This window comes from Brachyistius frenatus, unplaced genomic scaffold, assembly GCF_029030835.1.
Source record: "Brachyistius frenatus isolate BFR_SWC_R1_liver_20210118 unplaced genomic scaffold, ASM2903083v1 Contig_149, whole genome shotgun sequence".
Classification (NCBI taxonomy): domain Eukaryota; kingdom Metazoa; phylum Chordata; class Actinopteri; family Embiotocidae; genus Brachyistius; species Brachyistius frenatus.
The window spans coordinates 884,170-905,951 of record NW_027210748.1 but is presented as its reverse complement, the minus strand read 5'-3'; the positions used below and the strand labels follow the sequence as shown (position 1 = coordinate 905,951).

At 39.6% G+C, this 21,782-nt stretch overlaps 1 protein-coding gene across 2 annotated transcripts in view; it reads right to left on the bottom strand.

Annotated features, from left to right (window-relative positions):
* agla (amylo-alpha-1, 6-glucosidase, 4-alpha-glucanotransferase a) overlaps positions 1-21,782 on the bottom strand; it is a 46,642-nt gene that overhangs the window by 5,721 nt on the left and 19,139 nt on the right. The window contains exons 10-28 of one of the 2 annotated variants that reach the window (XM_069715900.1): positions 21,240-21,379; positions 20,964-21,151; positions 20,170-20,293; positions 15,393-15,556; positions 13,900-14,001; positions 11,236-11,391; positions 10,898-11,048; positions 10,629-10,753; positions 10,409-10,521; positions 10,053-10,187; positions 7,874-8,004; positions 7,601-7,737; positions 7,248-7,381; positions 5,368-5,543; positions 5,049-5,151; positions 4,741-4,864; positions 2,493-2,594; positions 1,532-1,643; positions 1,083-1,218 (exon numbers count right to left, since the gene is read on the bottom strand). In XM_069715900.1, the coding sequence (XP_069572001.1) occupies positions 1,083-1,218; positions 1,532-1,643; positions 2,493-2,594; positions 4,741-4,864; positions 5,049-5,151; positions 5,368-5,543; positions 7,248-7,381; positions 7,601-7,737; positions 7,874-8,004; positions 10,053-10,187; positions 10,409-10,521; positions 10,629-10,753; positions 10,898-11,048; positions 11,236-11,391; positions 13,900-14,001; positions 15,393-15,556; positions 20,170-20,293; positions 20,964-21,151; positions 21,240-21,379 (2,553 nt within the window). Of the gene's footprint in view, positions 1-1,082; positions 1,219-1,531; positions 1,644-2,492; positions 2,595-4,740; positions 4,865-5,048; positions 5,152-5,367; positions 5,544-7,247; positions 7,382-7,600; positions 7,738-7,873; positions 8,005-10,052; positions 10,188-10,408; positions 10,522-10,628; positions 10,754-10,897; positions 11,049-11,235; positions 11,392-13,899; positions 14,002-15,392; positions 15,557-19,723; positions 19,848-20,169; positions 20,294-20,963; positions 21,152-21,239; positions 21,380-21,782 lie in introns of both variants that reach the window. The other variant, XM_069715899.1, reaches the window with a different exon arrangement.

Here is a 21,782-nt window from a genome sequence, read left to right as displayed (position 1 = left end):
TCAATCTAAAACAGAAAAACAGAAAATCCTTCATTAGTGAAAAAACCTTTTGTACTGAATACAATTTTGAGGTACTTGTATTACTTGAATAATTCTGTTCATGCAATTTTATATTACTACTTCACTACATTTCAGACTCTGGCTTCTGATTTTCTCTTCAAACTTCTCAGACAGTTTGGTTTAAAGAACTGTTATCACCAATAAATAAAATTAAATAAAAAAAGTTTTTTTTATTTTTTTAATTTTTTTAAAGAATGTAAAGAAAAGTTTGAATCAGAACTTTGTTTCTCGCCCATTATTCAGATTTATCTTGAGAGCTTTTGGGAAGGTCTTTAGGGTTGGAAACCACTAGGATAAAGAAGCTATACCAGCTACACCATAAAGTAGTTCAAACTAGTTCCACCTTCAACAGCAACAACAAAAAGGGTGCTTACACCTTCACAATAAAATGTTATATAAAGGACAACATTAAATGTATATTTTTCTCTTGAAATTTTGCAGCAAAAACTTGTCGTTTTTTGGAATCCAGGAAATATTTTTGGACAATTTATATTTTTATTACTTTAAAGGAACTGAATACTTCTTCCTCCACTGACATTTGAGAAGCTGAAACCAGAGAAGGTCCGGCATCCAACTTAAAGGTGCAATCTAAGATGTTTCATACAAAATGTTCAAAAATGGACTAAATCTATCCGCAGTTTATTTAGAACTGGCGGTTTTGAGGTTTTGTCAGAGATCTCTAATAAAATTAGCATGCTAACTAGCTGGCGCCAGCACGGCCTGTCTCATAACTTTACATACAAGTTGGTACAGTAAGTCACTACTGCGCCCTAATGGACAAAGAAATTGGAAGTCATTCTTACAAATTACACCTTTAAAAATCAAAATGATTGTTGATTAATTTTCTGTCTATCAACTATATTTGTTATGGAGATAATAGTATAAATCAAAAATTGAATTAATTCTGGTACAATCCGCAGTGGAATGTACACATTGTATTCAGTCTGGCTTTTTCATGAAATGGGAATTGATGATAACTTTAAAAAGTGAATTAGGTGACATGTGCTTCGTTCATGTCGTACCTTGGAGTAGCCGGCATTCCTTTGTTCCTCGCTCTTTCGCTCTCTCCCATTTTGTCCATCCACGTGCCGCAGTTGAAGCGGTTTCCTCCCGTCACAAAACCTGTTGCCGGGTCCACCTTAGCAACCACGGCAAACCCTGTAAAGAAGAAGCACATAGAAGCACTGAGAGTTGGGATTAAAAGACGACATGACATTAAGTAAATAAAAAAATCCCAGAAAGTGACGAGGGCTTTATTATTTAGGGCCGGAAAATAATTTGATGTTTGTTGCTGCTGTAAAAATAATTTTATATCAGAAACCAAAACAGAGTATTCAAAGAAGACAGTCAGACAGTCTTATCAGTTATTAAATTTCCACGTCGTCCATTATTGTCTCATACTGTGTTCCCACTTTGAATGCATGAGTCCGTTCTCAATGAAAGCAACACACACATACACAGCTTGTTCTACCTTCATCTCTCATGTGCATGTCTATTTTAGGTCCAGCATCTCTCTCTCTGAAGGAAATTCCCTCTAGGTGGCGCTGCAGAGCCTCCTGGATCACATCATACAGAGGCTGCTCCTACACCCACATAAAACACAAACAGAAATGTTATGTTGCGCATGAATACACACATTTGAGTATATTACGGGGGAGAGAAAAAGATTTGGATTTTTTAATTTCTTCCTATATTATTTCTGTTTTCTCTCCATTTGTTACTACTGTCATCCCTTTTAATCCCCATACATTCCATATTTGAGTTGATCTACATATTTTGTTACAAAGTTCCCTCCAGATATTTTACAAAGGGGACACCAAACTCTTGAGCAGCTGAAATCCTATATCAGGCAAGAATGGGACCACATTTCACTTTCAAAACTCCAGCAACTGATCTCTTCAGTTCCCAAACCTTTACAGAGTGTTGTTAAAGAAGAATTGATGCAACACAGTGGTAAACATCACCCTGTCCCAACTTTTTCAAACATGTTGCTGGCATCAAATTCAAAATGAGCACATATTTTTCATTGAACAATAAAATTTCTCAGTTTCAACATTCAATATTTGTTCTATCTTCAGTTAAATATAGGTTGACATACTTTTGCAAATCATCCCAATCTGTTTTTTATTTACATTTTACACAGCATCCCAAATTCTTTTGAAAATGGGATTTTAAAACAGATGTCTATTAAACTGCTGACAAGATACCTCCAGTTGTAAACAAGGCGTTTTTTTTACTCATTCTATGATGATTTTTTTTTTATCCATAGAGGTTTCATAGAAGAAACACTAATGCATACACAGGCCGCACAACAAGTAGAAACCCCAGAAATTAAAAAAATGATTTATCTGATGTGCCAGGCGAGGGACTTTCATCCACACCATCCTTGGCTAGCTGTGTGTGTCTGTGTGTGCATGTGTGTATAAACATACCACCTCCCCAGGTTTGCAGGGTTTGGAGTCATCAGTAGGGTACATGCGTGTGACGTGGCAGCGGAGGATTTCATGTCCCTGGTGAACATGGGTAACGTAGTCCTGAAGACAGCACAAAAACAAGTAGAGCAGTCTATCAAATGAGGGTTTAGCATTCATGGCGACTTGCAGCTCCCCTGAAGGGAATTACATCTGTTGCAACAGTTTTGAAACAGAAGCAGGGACATGGTCTTGCCTTGTGGACTGTTTTTTAAGGAGTGCTTGTTTAAAAAAAAGGAAGCTAATTATGGACAAAAATCCCGACTTTAAAATCTTGAGGGCGTCAGGCTGTCTTCCTCGAGTCATCCAACCTCACTCCCTTGCCTTAATTCACCTGTAAAGCACAACTGTTACGATGCTGCTTGTAAGGTTTTGACACGATACTCCTACAGCTTTTGGCACCAAATACAAGTATGTGATGTAACCCTATTGCGAATGGTGTGCTATGACTTTTTTACAGATCCGTTGTGCAAATTGCAAAAAAAAGTAGTAATACACAGGTATGGCTTAAATTTTTTTTTGTTTTTTTGGGGTTTTTTTTGCGATACTTTAAAAAAAATAAAAATCAAATAGCTAATGATATTTGGCTTAGCAGTCAGTGGACAGGGTGTTACTCCTCAATTTGTGAAAGAATGACCTCAATAGTGCCACCAATGTGGCCAATTGGAAGCTCCGACTTGGACATTGACATATTTTACACCAATTAGCATTTTTCCATAAAACTTATTGTTCACTCCCTATTCTACATGTCTTTCGGTTTAAATCAAAATTAGAGCATACCCTATTCAGAGTAGCGGAAAAACAACGGTGGAGTCCATTTGGTGATATCTTCAACCGTTTTTCTGTAATTTGTTCCTAAAGATGGGCAGGGTGTTTGGGTGTTCAAAAGTTTTTTAAGTCAAATAAGTCTTGAATGGGGCACTGTATTGAAGACAATATTATGCATGTAGGAACATTGAGCACCCACCCACAATTATGTGGGATCTGGCCCCTAGGGGGCACTACAAATATTGGCCATATTCATCTAATCTTCACCAAAATAGGTGAAAACATAACATTTGAGCAATGGAAAAAATACCCTGGAGATTTGGTGCCGATGGTCCTTATGTTTTTTTCTCTACAATCAGCAAAAGTTGCATAAATGAGGAAAAATGATATAATTTGCATTGCAATACTGTATTTCAACCTCTGACTAGACTCTTCCATATAAGGCCTTCGAACAATTGGAATTACGTCAAAGGGTGGCGATACAGTTGTGACCATTATCTACCTTCTTTAATGCCATGAAACTGTTATTTTTTAACCCAAAGATGTCAATGGAAAATTCAACGACAGAGGGCACTTAGATCTATACTGATCTACAAGGGCACGTTCAGATCTTTTATCCTTATTGAATAGGAGCCAACTTTCATGTTTCTTTTTTTGCCTTGTCAGCTTGCTCAGCTGGCTCTGAAATGTTCTAACCCTCATCCTGAAGAAAGCAAAGCAGTGAACGGCAGGTGCTGAATCCCGTTTGTCTGTAAGAGTGAGTAACGAAACAACGACACGAACTCGGAAGTCCTGCACTCATCATGCAACGAACTGATGGACGCTCATATTTATATTTATATATTCATATTTAAAACCAGGACTCATCTAAAGACTGGACTGCCTTCTCTCGGGGATTGTACCTGCACGACTGCATCGTAAAGCCAAACCGACAGTTTAGTGGAAGTGCTCGTCGCCTCCGCTGTAAATCTGACGCATGCAGATCACACATTTGTCTGTCTTTCTTTTATTTTTTTTTTATACATTGGCAACAGCTGTTAGTTTTAAACAGTTGAAGATGATGGTTGAACAAGGAAAAAGCTCCCACACGGACCTGTTAGAACCACAGGGTGTCAGTATTCCTAGAGGTGTCCTTGTGATGGCCCAGGGGCATGTTAGGTATCGGTTGATCGGGCAAGCCTTTTGCTTCCCTCTCCATGTTTGAATATTTGGCTCCTCCTACTTCACTGGGGGATTGTTTACACTTGAGGATGTATATATGGCTCACTCTACTACCTAAGAAGTCTGGCGCCTTTCAGGCACCAAAAACTTAAACTGTACAATTTAAGTTACTGTTTGCGGCTTTGTCCCAAATTAAGTCAGGTTGCGATGACCCCTTTACCTCCCAACCCCCATCTGCTTTCCTCTTCCTTTCTATTTTACAGTGTACGTTTCCTCCTACCTGGATGCACTGCAGCCACCACCACACAGCGTCCCGGCAATTGTATCTGGCACAGCGACCTTCTCCCAGCAGGTTGGGGATTAACCCGTGACGCAAAGTCCCCGCAAAGGCCAGGATAATGTTACTATGGAAACCATAAAAATAACAGTTATTTGTATTTGTTTGTGTCTGTGGGATTTCACTAAGCAAACTGACAAATTAGATTTAGTACTGACTTTCAAATTAAAAGACTACTGCTGATGACTAACAACTACAAATAGTACGTTATTAGAAACGGCTCAGATCACAGGCACGTATGACGTACATACCGAGCCTCAATGTGTCGCCCGGTGATGAGCATCAGTCCTCTGAGAGCAATGAAAGTGTCTCTGCCCCAGCAACGGAAAATACCCTCAGAGAAATGAGGAAGACCTGAGGAAATATATGGCAATGAATTAAAAAAAAAAGCAATCAAATGTCCATCCATACAATTTGTGTTAATGTCAATTTTTTATTCTAAGTTTATCTCAATGATTTTTTTAAAATCAATACAAGCTTAGTTAAATGAAATAAAATGATTTTTTTTTTCAGATTATTTACTTTAATCTTATCCACAGAGAAAACATTAGGAATCTGTAGCTAGGCTACCTGCAGCCAATGAGACACAGCACTGCTCCTTCTGGCCAGTGATTGGACTGATGCGGTACGGGACGTCATCTATTTGGGCAGAAATGGGAGGGAGTGCAGGGAAGCGTCCGACACCACACATCTGAACTGAACCCATTGCCAAGTGGTGAACAAAACTGGAGCCGTTCTGGATGAAACTGTTTTAAGACGGAAAGTTATGTTATGTTCAGAATTTCATTTGACTTCAACAAACAAGTCCTTAAAACTGAGTTTTAAGTCAGAATTTCTTATCAAAATAACATTTCAATAATGTAAATCTCTACATCTACAACCCCGTTTAAAAAAAAAAAGAGTGGGATTATTTGCAAATCACGTAAACCCATATTTAATTGCAAATAGACCAAAGACAACATGTCAAATGTTGAAACGGAGACATTTGATTGTTTTATGAAAAATATATGCTCATTTTGAATTTGATGCCAGCAACACATCTCAAAAAAGTTGGGACAGGGTCAACAAAAGACTAGAAAGGTTGTGTTATGCTAAAAAAACAACACCTGGTGGAACATCTCACAATGAAATGAAAGTTTAACTGACAACAGGTCAGTAAGATTATTGCGTATAAAAAGAGCATCCCAGAGAGAAATAGTCACACATGGGTTAAGATGGGGAAAGTTTCACCACTCTGTGAAAGACTGTGGAAAGTAGTACAGTTAAGAAAGATTTTCCTCAATGTAAAATTGCAAAGAATTTGGGGATTTCATCATCTAGTACTGTAGATGTAAATTTGAAGAAATTTAAAATCATTAAAAGATTCAGAGAATCTCTGTACGCAAGGGACAAGGCTGAAAACCAATATTGAATAGCTGTGATCTTCGGGCCCTCAGGCATTAAAAATATAAACAATTCTGGAGTGGAAATCACTGTTTGGACTAAGAAACACTTCTAAAAAAACATCGTCTGTGAACTCAGTTCATCACTTCATCCACAAAGGCAGGTTAGAACTCTACCATGCAAAGACAAAACCATTTGTAAACATAATCCAGAAACAGCCGCCTTCTCTGGGCCCGAGCTCATTTAAGATGGACTGAGATGAATTGGAAAACTGTCCTGTAGTCTGATGAATCAAAATTTGTAATTCTCATTGGAAAATAATTGACAATTTGTCCTGCGGGCTACAAAGGAGAGGGACCATCCAGCTTTTTAATAGCACAGTTGAAAAGCCAGCATCTGTGATGCACAGGGATGCATTACTGGACATGGCATGGATAGCTTGCATAATTAATGTTGAATAATATGCAGTAAAATAGGTTTTGGAGCAGCATATGCTGCCATCCAGGCAATGTATTTTTCAGAAAAGGCCTTGATTATTTCAGCATTTTTTTTTAGTGGGTACTAAACTGGCCGGCCTGCAGTCTACAACTGTCACCCATTTAAAACATTTTGAGCATCATGAAACTAAATATACGACATAGGAGAACCTGAACTGTTGAGCAGCTGAAATCCTATATCTGGCAAGAATGGGACAACATTTATTTTCCAAAAATCCAGCAACTGGTCTCCTCAGTTACCAGTTGTTTACAGTGTTGTTAAAAGAAGAGATGATGCAACACAGTGGTAAACATGACCCCGTCCCAACTTTTTTGAGACGTTTTGCTGCCATCAAATTCAAAATAAGCAGATATTTTTCATAAAACAATAAAAATGTCTCTGTTTCAACATTTGATTTCTTGGTCTTTGGTCTATTTGCAATTAAATATGAGTTTACATGATTTGCAAGTCATTGCATTCTGTTTTTATTTACATTTTAAACAGAATCCTGACTTTTTGGGGAAACGGGGTTGTAAAAATAAAGATGTGTTAAGTTGGTGAAAATTCCCACACAAACAAAGAGATCCTACCTCGACATGAGTTTGTAAGTTGCATCCAGGGCCGTGGTGTAGGTCGACACCAGGATAGCATCAAAGTAGCAGGGGATGAGGTAGCGCGGGATGTTTTTCAGGTAGTTAAACATAGACACCAACCACTGACCTACCTGCACACACACAGCGTTACAAAGTGTCTGTACAATACATATATAAAATAATAATCTTTTTTCACAGAGACTAATTCCTTTATAAAATAATTTTTCCATTGTGAAAAAAAACTCTTTGGATTAACCAGAACAACTGGAACAGTGTCTGGAATAAAACATGTTACTGTTGTATTTTTGAAAATTGGGGTGACCTTCCCCTAAAAGCTCTTAAATCTTTACCTGTGCCAGCGGCCCCTCTTTGTGTATCAGTCTGTTGGAGACATAGTCGATCAGCCAGTCTCCTTGTCTGAGGTTATCACACACAGGGTGGCCCAGGTCATTGTTGGTACGGATGTCAGATAACACTGAAATCAAACCTGTGGAGACACACCAACCGCCACATGTACAAATACTTGTTTTGGAGACATTTGATTATTTTGTGTATACTTAATGAACTGTAAAGTTCAAAACTGTATGGTTGCATGAGGAAATGTATAAGTGATGTGTAATGACCTTGTAGTCCTGCGTATTTCAGCATTTCCCAGCCTGGGATGTTGTAACAGCCTCCACTATCCTCTTGTTCTTCTGAGTTGCAGCGAAACAGCAGGATGTTCAGGTCTACTAACGTCAGCTTGGACATCAGCCTGTGAAACACACCCAGGGTAATTTAACTGTGCCACTTCGTCAAATGACAAATGGTTGTTGTATTTACTTATTTACGTATATTCTTTATCTTATGAGGTTATCTGTATGTAAATGCTCCATTACAGTGCATCCGGAAAGTATTCACAGCGCTTCACTTTTTACACATTTTATTATGTTACAGCCTTATTCCAAAATGGATTAAATTCATTTTTTTCCCCTCAAAATTCTACACGCAATATCCCATAATGACAAAGTGAAAATAGTTTGAAATTTTTGCAAATCTATTAAAAATAAAGAATGAAAATATAACACGTACATAAGTATTCACAGCCTTTGCTCAATACTTTGTTGAAGCACCTTTGGCAGAAATTACAGCCTCAAGTCTTTTTGAGTATGATGCTATAAGCTTGGCACACCTATTCTTGGGCAGTTTCTCCCATTCTTCTTTGCAGGACCTCTCAAGCTCCATCAGGTTGGATGGGGAGCGTCGGTGCACAGCCATTTTCAGATCTCTCCAGAGATGTTCAATCGGGTTCAAGTCTGGGCTCTGCCTGGGCCTCTCAAAGACATTCACAGAGTTGTCCTGAAGCCATTCCTTTGTTATCTTGGCTGTGTGCTTCGGGTTGTTGTCCTGTTGGAAGATGAACCTTCGTCCCAGTCTGAGGTCCAGAGCGCTCTGGAGAAGGTTTTCATCAAGGATGTCTCTGTACATTGCTGCATTCATCTTTCCCTCCCTCCTGACTAGTCTCCCAGTTCCTGCCGCTGAAAAACATCCCCACAGCATGATGCTGCCACCACCATGCTTCACCGTAGAGATGGTATTGGCCAGGTGATGAGCGGTGCCTGGTTTCCTCCAAACATGACGCTTGGCATTCAGGCCAAAGAGTTCAATCTTTGTTTCATCAGCCCAGAGAATTTAGTTTCTCATGGTCTGACAGTCCTTCAGGTGCCTTTTGGTAAACTCCAGGTGGGCTGTCATGTGCCTTTTACTGAGGAGTGGCTTCCGTCTGGCCACTCTACCATACAGGCCTGCTTGGTGGAGTGCTGCAGAGATGGTTGTCCTTCTGGAAGGTTCTCCTCTCTTCACAGAGCAACGTTGGAGCTCTGTCAGAGTGACCATCGGGTTCTTGGTCACCTCCCTGACTAAGGCCCTTCTCCCCCGATCGCTCAGTTTGGCCGGGCGGCCAACTCTAGGAAGAGTCCTGGTGGTTCCAAACTTCTTCCATTTACGGATGATGGAGGCCACTGTGCTCATTGGGACCTTCAATGCTGCAGAAATGTTTCTGTACCCTTCCCCAGATCTGTGCCTCGATACAATCCTGTCTCGGAGGTCTACAGACAATTCTTTGGACTTCATGGCTTGGTTTGTGCTCTGACATGCACTGTCAACTGTGTGACCTTATATAGACGGTGTGTGTCTTTCCAAATCATGTCCAATCAACTGAATTTACCACAGGTGGACTCCAATCAAGTTGTAGAAACATCTCAAGGATGATCAGTGGAAACAGGATGCACCTGAGCTCAATTTTGAGTGTAATGGCAAAGGCTGTGAATACTTGTGTTCATGTGATTTTTTTAGTTTTTGATTTTTAATAGATTTGCAAAAATGTCAAAAAAATGTATTTCACGTCATTATGGGGTATTGTGTGTAGAATTTTGAGGGAAAAAATGAATTTAATCCATTTTGGAATAAGGCTGTAATATAACAAAATGTGTAAAAAGTGAAGCGCTGTGAATGCTTTCCGGATGCACTGTACATTGAAATTTATCAGATGCATTCATTTTCTTTATAAAGTTGCCCAAACTCACCCCAAAACCTTATTAATAGGTTTTCAGATTACAAACAGGTTCAAAGAGTTCTACAAAGATTAATGGTTGCATGTAAGACTCTTATGCCAGTATTGTTATGCACAAACCTACAATCAGAATTTGGCTGATTCAAGGAAAAGATATTCCTAATTATGGTGGGTCCAACCTTTGTCCATAGGACAAATTGAAAGTGCTTATGTCTCATCAGAACATGTCCAGCGGGTGAATTTGTACTCACTGTGAAAGTGGCTTCTGCAGTGCTTCTGGTGGGTTTTCCTCCACCACACTGCCTCTCTTGTACTTTGGGCTGAACTGGGACAGATAATACCTCAGCACCCCCACCAGCTTCTGAGCTTTGGGATCCAAACTAAGCCTGTCAGGAGCGACAGTGGGAGGAAACTGTTGTGACTGACATCGGATTAAACACACAATGGAATAGATTTGCTTTAAATAAAATAGAAAGAATTGACAAGTGGGTTTTTTTCTTGTTAGCTTGTGTGTGTGTGTGTGTGTGTGTGTGTGTGTGTGTGTGTGTGTGTGTGTGTGTGTGTGTGTGTGTGTGTGTGTGTGTGTGTGTGTGTGTGTGTCTGTTACCTAAAGGCGAAGACGCTGCCAGGTGTAAACTTCTGGAAGGTGATTTTCTGCACAAATTCTGATCCATCTTTAGATGCCACTCCAGGTTGGCTCACCACCGCACTCTCGGCCAACTAGAGATTATAATAATTATATCATTAGGATGTCTCATATCACTGATACAAGAAAAAAAAAAAAAAAAAGTAAAATAATCCTCGAAAATGATCATAGCATTGTTTACCGGTATATGTTCTTTTATTTCCACAGTGTACTCTGGCATGCCATTAATGTAGTTGTCATCCTTCTTATAACTCCCAGCATGCCTTTCCACTGTCCGTGCTTCCAACACTACTTCCTCTACCTTCCCTGGAGAAACATATTCTTAGTCTTGGGAAACCATTTTTGAGAAAAATTCTGCAGAAACTGTGAACACTTTAAAAAAACACAAAAAAAACCCATTTATAAACACGTTTATTATCTGAGATTCAGATGATAGTCTCGTTCTTATACCGGGTATGAGCATGGGTGGCACTTCTGCGTCGTACTGGTGGGTTTTGGGGTTCGAGAAGGCGGTCCTGCTCACTGTCACCACAGACTGGTGGGTGCTGGGACAGTGACGAGTGATCGCAACGATATCTGCATCAACCTGGTCTACGAACACCTTAAGACGACGATTAGAAATCAAAGTTGGTTAGGGATTTCTTGGAACGATCATAACAACAATTAGCGTACGGATATCAACTCTGGTTTTGTATGAATAACACCTAAACGGGAGGGAGGATGACACGAAACAATCATAAGCGTGAGCTGATGTTTTGTGAAACCTGCTGTACATTATTTTCCTGTACCTGTATGAATCCCTGGGCAGCCAGTTCCTGGTGCAGCCGATTAAGTGCCAGTTTCCCGGGTATGATGCCAGTCTGGAGTCCAACTTCGCTGGCGGAGGTCGGAGCTGCCGAGGGGTTCCACTTGGGATAAAACCGCTCCTCCTTCACCACAGAGATCTAATCACACACAGACACACACAGGTGAGCTGTACTAGACTAGGTCTATAGGGGAAAGAGTAGATAGACCTATTCATGATATTAGCCATTATTCAGATGTGCAATAATAAGGATTAGAAATGAAGCCAAAACTGATAATTATAAACAGAAATATAAGGGATAAATATTTGAAAAAAAAAAAAAGAAAAAAAAAAGTCACATGATGTAATGTAATACATAGCTAAAATGTTTAGATTAAATATAGCTATCACCGCAGTACATTGTGTAATGCATATATTATACAGTGCATACAGTGCATCCGGAAAGTATTCACAGCGCTTCACTTTTTACACATTTTGTTATGTTACAGCCTTATTCCAAAATTGATTAAATTCATTTTTTTTCCTCAAAATTCTACACGCAATATCCCATAATGACAAAGTGAAAATAGTTTGTTTAAAATTTTTGTAAATCTATTAAAAATAAAGAACGAAAATATAACACGTACATAAGTATTCACAGCCTTTGCTCAATACTTTGTTGAAGCACCTTTGGCAGCAATTACAGCCTCAAGTCTTTTTGAGTATGATGCTATAAGCTTGGCACACCTATTCTTGGGCAGTTTCTCCCATTCTTCTTTGCAGGACCTCTCAAGCTCCATCAGGTTGGATGGGGAGCGTCGGTGCACAGCCATTTTCAGATCTCTCCAGAGATGTTCAATCGGGTTCAAGTCTGGGCTCTGCCTGGGCCTCTCAAAGACATTCACAGAGTTGTCCCGAAGCCATTCCTTTGTTATCTTGGCTGTGTGTTTCGGGTCGTTGTCCTGTTGGAAGATGAACTTTCGTCCCAGTCTGAGGTCCAGAGCGCTCTGGAGAAGGTTTTCATCAAGGATGTCTCTGTACATTGCTGCATTCATCTTTCCCTCCATCCTGACTAGTCTCCCAGTTCCTGCTGCTGAAAAACATCTCCACAGCATGATGCTGCCACCACCATGCTTCACTGTAGAGATGGTATTGGCCAGGTGATGAGCGGTGCCTGGTTTCCTCCAAACATGACGCTTGGCATTCAGGCCAAAGAGTTCAATCTTTGTTTCATCAGCCCAGAGAATTTAGTTTCTCATGGTCTGACAGTCCTTCAGGTGCCTTTTGGTAATCTCCAGGTGGGCTGTCATGTGCCTTTTACTGAGGAGTGGCTTCCATCTGGCTACTCTACCATACAGGCCTGCTTGGTGGAGTGCTGCAGAGGTGGTTGTCCTTCTGGAAGGTTCTCCTCTCTTCACAGAGCAACATTGGAGCTCTGTCAGAGTGACCATCGGGTTCTTGGTCACCTCCCTGACTAAGGTCCTTCTTCCCCGATCGCTCAGTTTGGCCGGGCGGCCGACTCTAGGAAGAGTCCTGGTGGTTCCAAACGTCTTCCATTTACGGATGATGGAGGCCACTGTGCTCATTGGGACCTTCAATGCTGCAGAAATGTTTCTGTACCCTTCCCCAGATCTGTGCCTCGATACAATCCTGTCTCGGAGGTTTACAGACAATTCTTTTGACTTCATAGCTTGGTTTGTGCTCTGACATGCACTGTGGGACCTTATATAGACGGTGTGTGTCTTTCCAAATCATGTCCAATCAACTGAATTTACCACAGGTGGACTCCAATCAAGTTGTAGAAACATGATGCACTTGAGCTCAATTTTGAGTGTAATTGCAAAGGCGGTGAATACTTATGTACATGTGATTTTATTTTTTTATTTTTAATAGATTTGCAAAAAATTATTTCACATTATCATTATGGGGTATATATTGTGTGTAGAATTTTGAGGGAAAAAATGAATTTAATCCATTTTGGAATAAGACTGTAATATAACAAAATGTGTAAAAAGTGAAGCGCTGTGAATACTTTCCGGATGCACTGTACCCTGCTTAGATACTAATTTATCATATTTCCCTGTACTACAGTAAGCAAAGACTTGTTTAAACATGTACATGATTTTTCACCCCAAGGTGTATTTATTTATTTTTGTGTATATAGTTAGTGTATGTATTTAGACATTGGTCTAAATTTGTTTAATTCTTTTCTACAGAAAATGTATTTTTTATCTATCTTATTTTTCATCGTGTGCATATTTTGTAATTTTTTTTCTTATTGTGTGCTTACTTTTTTTTTTTTCCCTAACCGTATTCATATGCTCCTGTGACGACTAAATTTCCCCACTGCAGGATTAATAAAGTCTTATCTAAAATGGACATTAAAAGTTGCATTTCAAAGATTAAATCATGTAGCTTCTTTAGTAGCACAAATGGTTACTTTAGGGTCCAGCCAGCTACCTTTTCATTGACAACTCTACATCTGGTCTTTTAAATAACAGTTACACAGTTAAAAGTTAAAAAAAAAAAAGACAATTAACCACATTTTTGTATTTGCAATAAGTGAGGCAATATTAATATATAAAAAATACATAGCTATTTTTAAACACAAATAATTACTGTTTTATACCAGATGCAAATGACAGCTTGTGTTGTGTTTTTAAATAACCTGATGTGGCACTAATTCATCGTATCCTCTTGTGGAGCCGGTAGCACAGCAGGCCATGGAAACAATAGCAGAACTGGGAAGAGAGTCCAGTGCTGAACGGAGCTGTAAAACAAAAGTCCAACAAGAAGCAATTATTCCCTTTAACTGCAACAATTCCTTTTTTCAAAATCATCAACATATCTTTTCGACATTCGAATTGCAAATCAATTATGAGACCAAAGGCACAGGAATAGTTAGTTTGAAGACTTTTAGTCAGGATTAAGACTGCATCATAGCACAGAAACAGCATCGGCGAAGATTACCAGCATTATTCTCATCGCTTCAGACAACTTAGTGCTGCTTTTGATATGAGTGATCGCAACATTTTATGACATAGACAGGAACATGAACATGTCATTGGGTTTAAAAAAAGTGGACAAGGTTGGTTCAAATCATATCTCTCTCTCTCTCTCTCTCTCTCTCTCTCTCTCTCTCTCTCTCTCTCTCTCTCTCTCTCTCTCTGTCTCTATCTATCTATCTATCTATCTATCTATCTATCTATCTATCTATCTATCTATCTATCTATCTATCTATCTATCTATCTATCTATCTATCTATCTATCTATCTATCTATCTATCTATCTATCTATCTATCTATCTATCTATCATTTGTTCATGTCAGTGATGCGGCTTCTACACGCACAAACGTTAGTTGTGGAGTGCTACAGGGAACGGTGCTAGATCCGATACTTTCCACATTATACATAGGTCATATCATCAGGAAAAGCTGCATAAATTTACATTGGTATGCAGATGACACCCAGTTATATCTATCTATGAAACTGGATGGAACAAATCAGTTAGTGTAACTTCGAATGCCTATAAAAGACATATATGCCTGAATGACCAATAATTATTGAATAAATTCAGACAGTCATTGGGCCCTGAACACCTTGGAAATGTTTTACGAGTTACTCTAGATGACATTGTCATGATCTCCAGCACCACTGTGAGGAATTTTGGAGTCCATCTCACCCATGAAGTGAGTCTCTGGGATTGCTTTTTTTCTATCTACTCAATATTCTTTTTAAATCAGGAATATTCTACCTTTGCATGTAGCAGGAAAAATCAATCTATGCATTTGCTTCTTCCAGGCTAGACTACTGTAATTCTTTGTTGTCAGAATGTCCCAGCATCCGGGACCAAAGCCTGCAGTTGATCTAAAATATGAACACGATTTAGTAAGAGAGATCATATTTCTCCTGTATTAGCTTCTCTTCTTAAAAATTCTTCTCCTAACTTAAGAAGCTCTTAACACCCAGGCTCCATCTTATTTCAAAGAACTTGAAGTTAATTGCCTTGAGATGACTTGTATTTCGATTTGGTGCGCTATAGAAATAATATTGAATTGAATTAAAAATTGACATTTGTATTGGCTACACACATGAAAACTAAACAGTTATCAGCATCCTAACCAACCCCCATCCTACGATGACCCCCCGACAGAGACCCACCTGAATGGGACACTCGTTGTCATGGGTTACATCAAGGAACATGGCATGAGCAATGGAGGGCTTCAGCGGGCGGAGGCTGGGCTGAACGAAGGCTCCGACCGGCTCACCTCCGTAACGATAGACCAGCCGACCCTCTTCATGGCTGTCACCAGCTGACATGGCCTCTACAGACACGGTGAGGAACAAACTGGTAAGACAGTTATCGCAACACCAACCATATACACTTCACTTGTTCAAGCTTTGTGCAGTTCTGGACATTCCGATCTGAACATGCAGGCGTTTGTGTTTAAGAGCTGCGGCACAACACAAACCTGCCAATAGTGAATGCAGTGAAGATAATACAACATGTTTCATTGTGAATTATATTAGCTTAAAAAAGCTGAGTGTTATGTTATTATCATATCTATATTCCCACCACCATGATGTTGTGTGGGTTTGATACGCTGCAGTATCATTGTCTTCTTACATACACCTGGCTGTCACGGTCACAAATCTCAAACTAGGATTCATCAGTGAATATAACTTTTGTCTATCATCCACTGAAATGCTGTTTTAGCCCACTCCAAGTATATTATCATACTTTACAATAATATGGTCATCATTTTTAATAAATTCATAAAATATTGTGATATTGACAGTATTCCATGACTTGAGGTGAGATGCGTTGCTCTTCATGAGTTCTATGCGCAGCAACAATAAGTGTGGTGGAAAGCGGCTTCACAGTCCAAGAGGTCTTTCCAAACAGGTGAGCAAGACTTCAGTGGTGTGGAAGTGGAACGGATACGAAAGATCAGATGTGCGAGTGACCCTGTTTAAAAAAATGTTGGGACACTGTGTAAAATGTAAATAAAAGCAGAATGTGATGACATTGAAACTATAGCAAAGATAAAAGATCAGATGTTGTAGTGTGGTCACTTTTAGTTTGTACAACTGACACGGTTTCCACAAAGTGTTTTAGCGTGTCATGCACTTTGTCTTTAGAGACCTTCTTGTGATGGTTTGGGGACTTCCTGTCCAAATAGCATACATCTCTTAGTACACTCATATATACTACACTTACATACTACACTTAATTGTTTTGTACTTTAATTTCGACAGGTTGTGTTTGCATACTGCAGTTTCTGCACTTACTGGAAATAACCGTAACATTTAAATGCATGCCTCGTCAAAATGTCTGCCAATTAGAATTTTTTTTATCCAGAAATTAGCATTTCGTTGTGCCCTCTGTTTAACACAATAAACACACTGATGGCTTCTGTCCAGCAACAGTACAGTGGTACTTGGTTCAACTCTTTTTTTCTTACTCAGTCGTGGCAGTTTGAAAACACGTGAGGTCGGGGTTACCGCCCTTTCCGTTAAAAGCCATTATGGCGACGGCTGATGTTGAAAAGTGTCAATCGTCTCATATTCCACTTGCGGACTGTTTTGAGGACTTGTACAGTGCATCCGGAAAGTATTCACAGCGCTTCACTTTTTCCACATTTTGTTATATTACAGCCTTATTCCAAAATGGATTAAATTCATTTTTTCCCTCAAATTTCTACACACAATACCCCATAATGACAACGTGAAGGTCCCACAGTGCATGTCAGAGCACAAACCAAGCCATGAAGTCCAAAGAATTGTCTGTAGACCTCCGAGACAGGATTGTATTGAGGCACAGATCTGGGGAAGGGTACAGAAACATTTCTGCAGCATTGAAGGTCCCAATGAGCACAGTGGCCTCCATCATCTGTAAATGGAAGAAGTTTGGAACCACCAGGACTCTTCCTAGAGTCGGCCACCCGGCCAAACTGAGCGATCGGGGGATAAGGGCCTTAGTCAGGGAGGTGACCAAGAACCCGATGGTCACTCTGACAGAGCTCCAATGTTGCTCTGTGAAGAGAGGAGAACCTTCCAGAAGGACAACCACCTCTGCAGCACTCCACCAAGCAGGCCTGTATGGTAGAGTAGCCAGATGGAAGCCACTCCTCAGTAAAAGGCACATGACAGCCCACCTGGAGATTACCAAAAGGCACCTGAAGGACTGTCAGACCATGAGAAACTAAATTCTCTGGGCTGATGAAACAAAGATTGAACTCTTTGGCCTGAATGCCAAGCGTCATGTTTGGAGGAAACCAGGCACCGCTCATCACCTGGCCAATACCATCTCATACGGTGAAGCATGGTGGTGGCAGCATCATGCTGTGGGGATGTTTTTCAGCGGTAGGAACTGGGAGACTAGTCAGGAGGGAGGGAAAGATGAATGCAGCAATGTACAGAGACATCCTTGATGAAAACCTTCTCCAGAGCGCTCTGGACCTCAGACTGGGACGAAGGTTCATCTTCCAACAGGACAACGACCCGAAGCACACAGCCAAGACAACAAAGGAATGGCTTCGGGACAACTCTGTGAATGTCTTTGAGAGGCCCAGGCAGAGCCCAGACTTGAACCCGATTGAACATCTCTGGAGAGATCAGAAAATGGCTGTGCACCGACGCTCCCTATCCAACCTGATGGAGCTTGAGAGGTCCTGCAAAGAAGAATGGGAGAAACTGCCCAAGAATAGGTGTGCCAAGCTTTTGGAATCATACTAAAAAAGACTTGAGGCTGTAATTTCTGCCAAAGGTACTTCAACAAAGTATTGAGCAAAGGCTGTGAATTCTTATGTACGTGTTATATTTTCGTTCTTTATTTTTAATAGATTTGCAAAAATTTTAAACAAACTATTTTCACTTTGTCATTATGGGATATTGCGTGTAGAATTTTGAGGAAAAAAATGAATTTAATCAATTTTGGAATAAGGCTGTAACATAACAAAATGTGTAAAAAGTGAAGCGCTGTGAATACTTTCCGAATGCACGTAAGTGCATACTTGACAGTGTGAATGCACTCACGCATTAGTACGTAAATAGGGCGATATAGAACACTGCGATATCAGTCTGGGTTTTGTGTTTCCTGATTTATTTTGTCATTTCAGTTCCCGTCCTTGTCTGTTTTCTACACTGCAATCGTCAATTTTCACTTTATTTAAACTATCATTTGATCTAATGATGAAAGTGGATTAATAAATTGTTATTCACAACCTAAGTGAAGACCACAAAGATTTAGTAGTAGTTCCCCAACGTATGGACCCAGTTGACAACTATGAGTGGTGGAGAATATAACTACAACTACTGCTTCCCCGACTCTCTGCTCATGTCTCCACTTTACTATCAGCCTTCTTCGTTGTATACCTCCCGTTCTCCTCTTGGTGAGGTCTTTGTGTCAGATTGCTTGTCCAATCACCTTCCTGTGTCTTTTGTAATCCAGTAAATTCTGTTTTTTGCTGCTGTTTTGTGTCTCAGTTCGTCGTCCATGGTTATACATGGTTTCTACATTAGTTTAAATACCTTCGCTTTTGATCGTTGTCTGATTAGTTGCCTTTTGTGATTTTTGGACTCACAGTATTTTTATATTATTATTATTATTTTGAGTCTAGCTATTTGGCGCTGATGAAGCCTCTCTCTTAGAATAAAGATGTAACTTTGATGCCATGATTTCATCAATCCTCCAAGTTGATCAGATCCACCTAATTGTCGTTTGAACGAGAGATAGTTTATGATTTTGGAATATTTAAATAGTTATTGAAAAATTTCAAATCTATTCCTACACGCAACTCGTCCTTCGATATATCCCCAGTTTTTTTCCGGTGCCTGGTTTAGTAAAGCGTTACTTCCATCAGAAGGAGGCATAATGATCCTAAAAGCTATTTGTCAACCACCATTAAACACTGCTACCAGGCTTAGTATACATTAGAGAGAAGCAAAGAGCAACAATTGAAACGACAATGTGACGAGATTAAAAATGACTTCAACTATTGGAGTCCACTGTATACTTATTTAGTACATTCTGGCATAGTTTTTAAAATCTTTTCAGATTAGTTCCTGTTCTGGTACTTAAACAACATTTAATATTTGATAAGTTTGGCTACTTTTGTCAAAATGAAAATAGGGTTTTGTATCAGTGCAGAAAATGAGATAATGGTGAGGCACTAGTAATAAACTTAAAATACTTAAATACATATTTAGTAATGATTCACCAATGTTTGGACTAAGTTGATAGCCATGAGTGGTTGAGAATATTACTCATTTTCATTGTTTTTACATTTTCTATTCAACTAGACTTTTGGCATTTTATATGCAACTATATTCACTTTTATAGTGTTGGAGAGTTGTGAATGTTACTTGCGCCAGCTTTAGCACACCTGTGAAGCTTGTGTGAAAACTGTACAAATTTGAATCAATTAATGCAGAAACATGTTAATGAATGTAATAATATACAAACATAACTTAACGAACGTGTACTGTACCTCGTATGAGTGATGTAATCCCTAGCTTGGTAACAAAGATATTATCAAGCTCTTCGCTGCCGGTGAACAGTTCAGCCACCACATACAGCTTGGGACACACTCTTCTGGCCACATCCAGCATGAACTGGTCAACCACAGCAAGGCAACACACCGAAACCAGTGCAAAGAAAGAGGGGTAGAGGGCAAGCGCAAAAAAAAAAAAATAAATACAAGAAAAATTGTAGTGGGAGAAAGAGGAGGAGGAGGATTGATAGGAATCAGCCAGTTAGTGATAACATGTCTCAAAGGAACCACAGCGTGCAACCATGTCGTTAAAGAACACAGAGTTAGAATAAAGAGATAAAAAGGGGGAAGTGTTGGTAAGGAGAGGTGAGATGCAGAACCAAACAGTGAAGAGAGAAGAAAGGGACAAAAACACAAAGTTAGTCCATGCATGGGTTGCGTACCTCGTATGAGACTGCTAATTCCTAGCCCGTTAACAAACACATTGTCTACGATCTCGCTGCCTGTAAAGAGTTCAGCTATCACATACAGATTGGGTCTGACCACTCTAGCTGCATCTAACATGGCCTGGACACAACAATACGCCAGCATCACAGACAAGGAGAGAAGAAGAAGCTGTTATTAAAAGGGATACAAGCATGTAAAACAAGTCAGCATTGGAATCTGATTTATGTTGTTAAAAATAACAAACAGACATGAAACCAGCAAGTACCTATTCTGAATACATTGTAAAAATGTAACGTGTGGAGGTGCAGAATTAAATAGAAGACATGATCAAATTATGTCCTTTAACCTAACATAAAATAGATTTCTTTTAATTCATGCATTATTTGTCTTTTTCTGCATTTATTTATTTGTGCTTGAGTCATCATCTTTCTTGTTTTACTGACCCACTACTATGTAAAGTCAGTCAAGGATGCAGAAACACGGAAGACTGAGGTGTTAACAGTTAATAGTATCCTGGTTTCTATTGGACTACTTCTGATATCATAGTCAACATCAGGATACATGCTGGATGTGCGGCTTATATGCGCAACACACACTCAATGTGTCCACTAGATTTTGCAAATAACATGTCAGGTAAAACAAAGACCGTTAGAACCTCACAAATTTCAGAATAATTATAATAAAGAGGAACTGTACAATTTTATATTGTAAGGGTCCATATTGCTGCTCAAGCGGTGTATTTAAAGATCCTTACTGGGAGGGCTGATAATAGGAAAATATGTCACAATACCTCAGCAACATGTAATGGTGTAGAATGGCAGTTGTCCAGTCTGACTCCGTGAAAATATTTGGCTGTGATTTCAGTGTATTTCTGCATGTGGGCCCACAGGTACGGACAATCCTCAGGTCCGCTGCCATAACGGAGTTTGACGCTGTCGCCCCAGCAGATCAGCTCTCGACGCAGGTACACATTGGAGCCTAGAAAGAACCGACGCACACTTCAATACATAATTAATATAACATTCAGTATGTATTCATCTATCTGGCAGTTGTGTATTATGCGTACCTGGCTCAGCAAAGTTGCGAAGTGGATCATCGCTCATCACCCACCCGTTGTGAGCCAGGAAGTGGCACGTCTTGTCCGGCTGGTCGAGCAGCTGCATCTCCTGCTCCAGAGTCATGTCCTGATATGGGAAGGTGAAATACCTAAAGACACAAAGATGAAAAACAATGAAACCCTCCAACACATCTCCCTGGCATTATCATGATCCTTATATCCCTGTTTTATATGTTAGATATGATGCAGCTTTGCCATTTATACCTGGTAATATTGTGTGTATCAACTTTAGCATTTTACAAGGGAGAAAACGTTTGTTAATGGTGGATGGTCACTTATGATATTGATGCTGGAAAAGGGAATTATTTTGCCCTTCCCTCTGATGATCACTGTTCTTAAAAATCAAGAATGAAATTTACTGAGAATAATCCTTCTCCTAAAAAGCTTAACTCTTTTCGGTGTTGGATACAAAATAAGCTTTTTTTACATGCCGCCAAAAACAAAATTTCAAAATTTCAATTTAAAAATAAATAAAACACACCTTCTGTCATT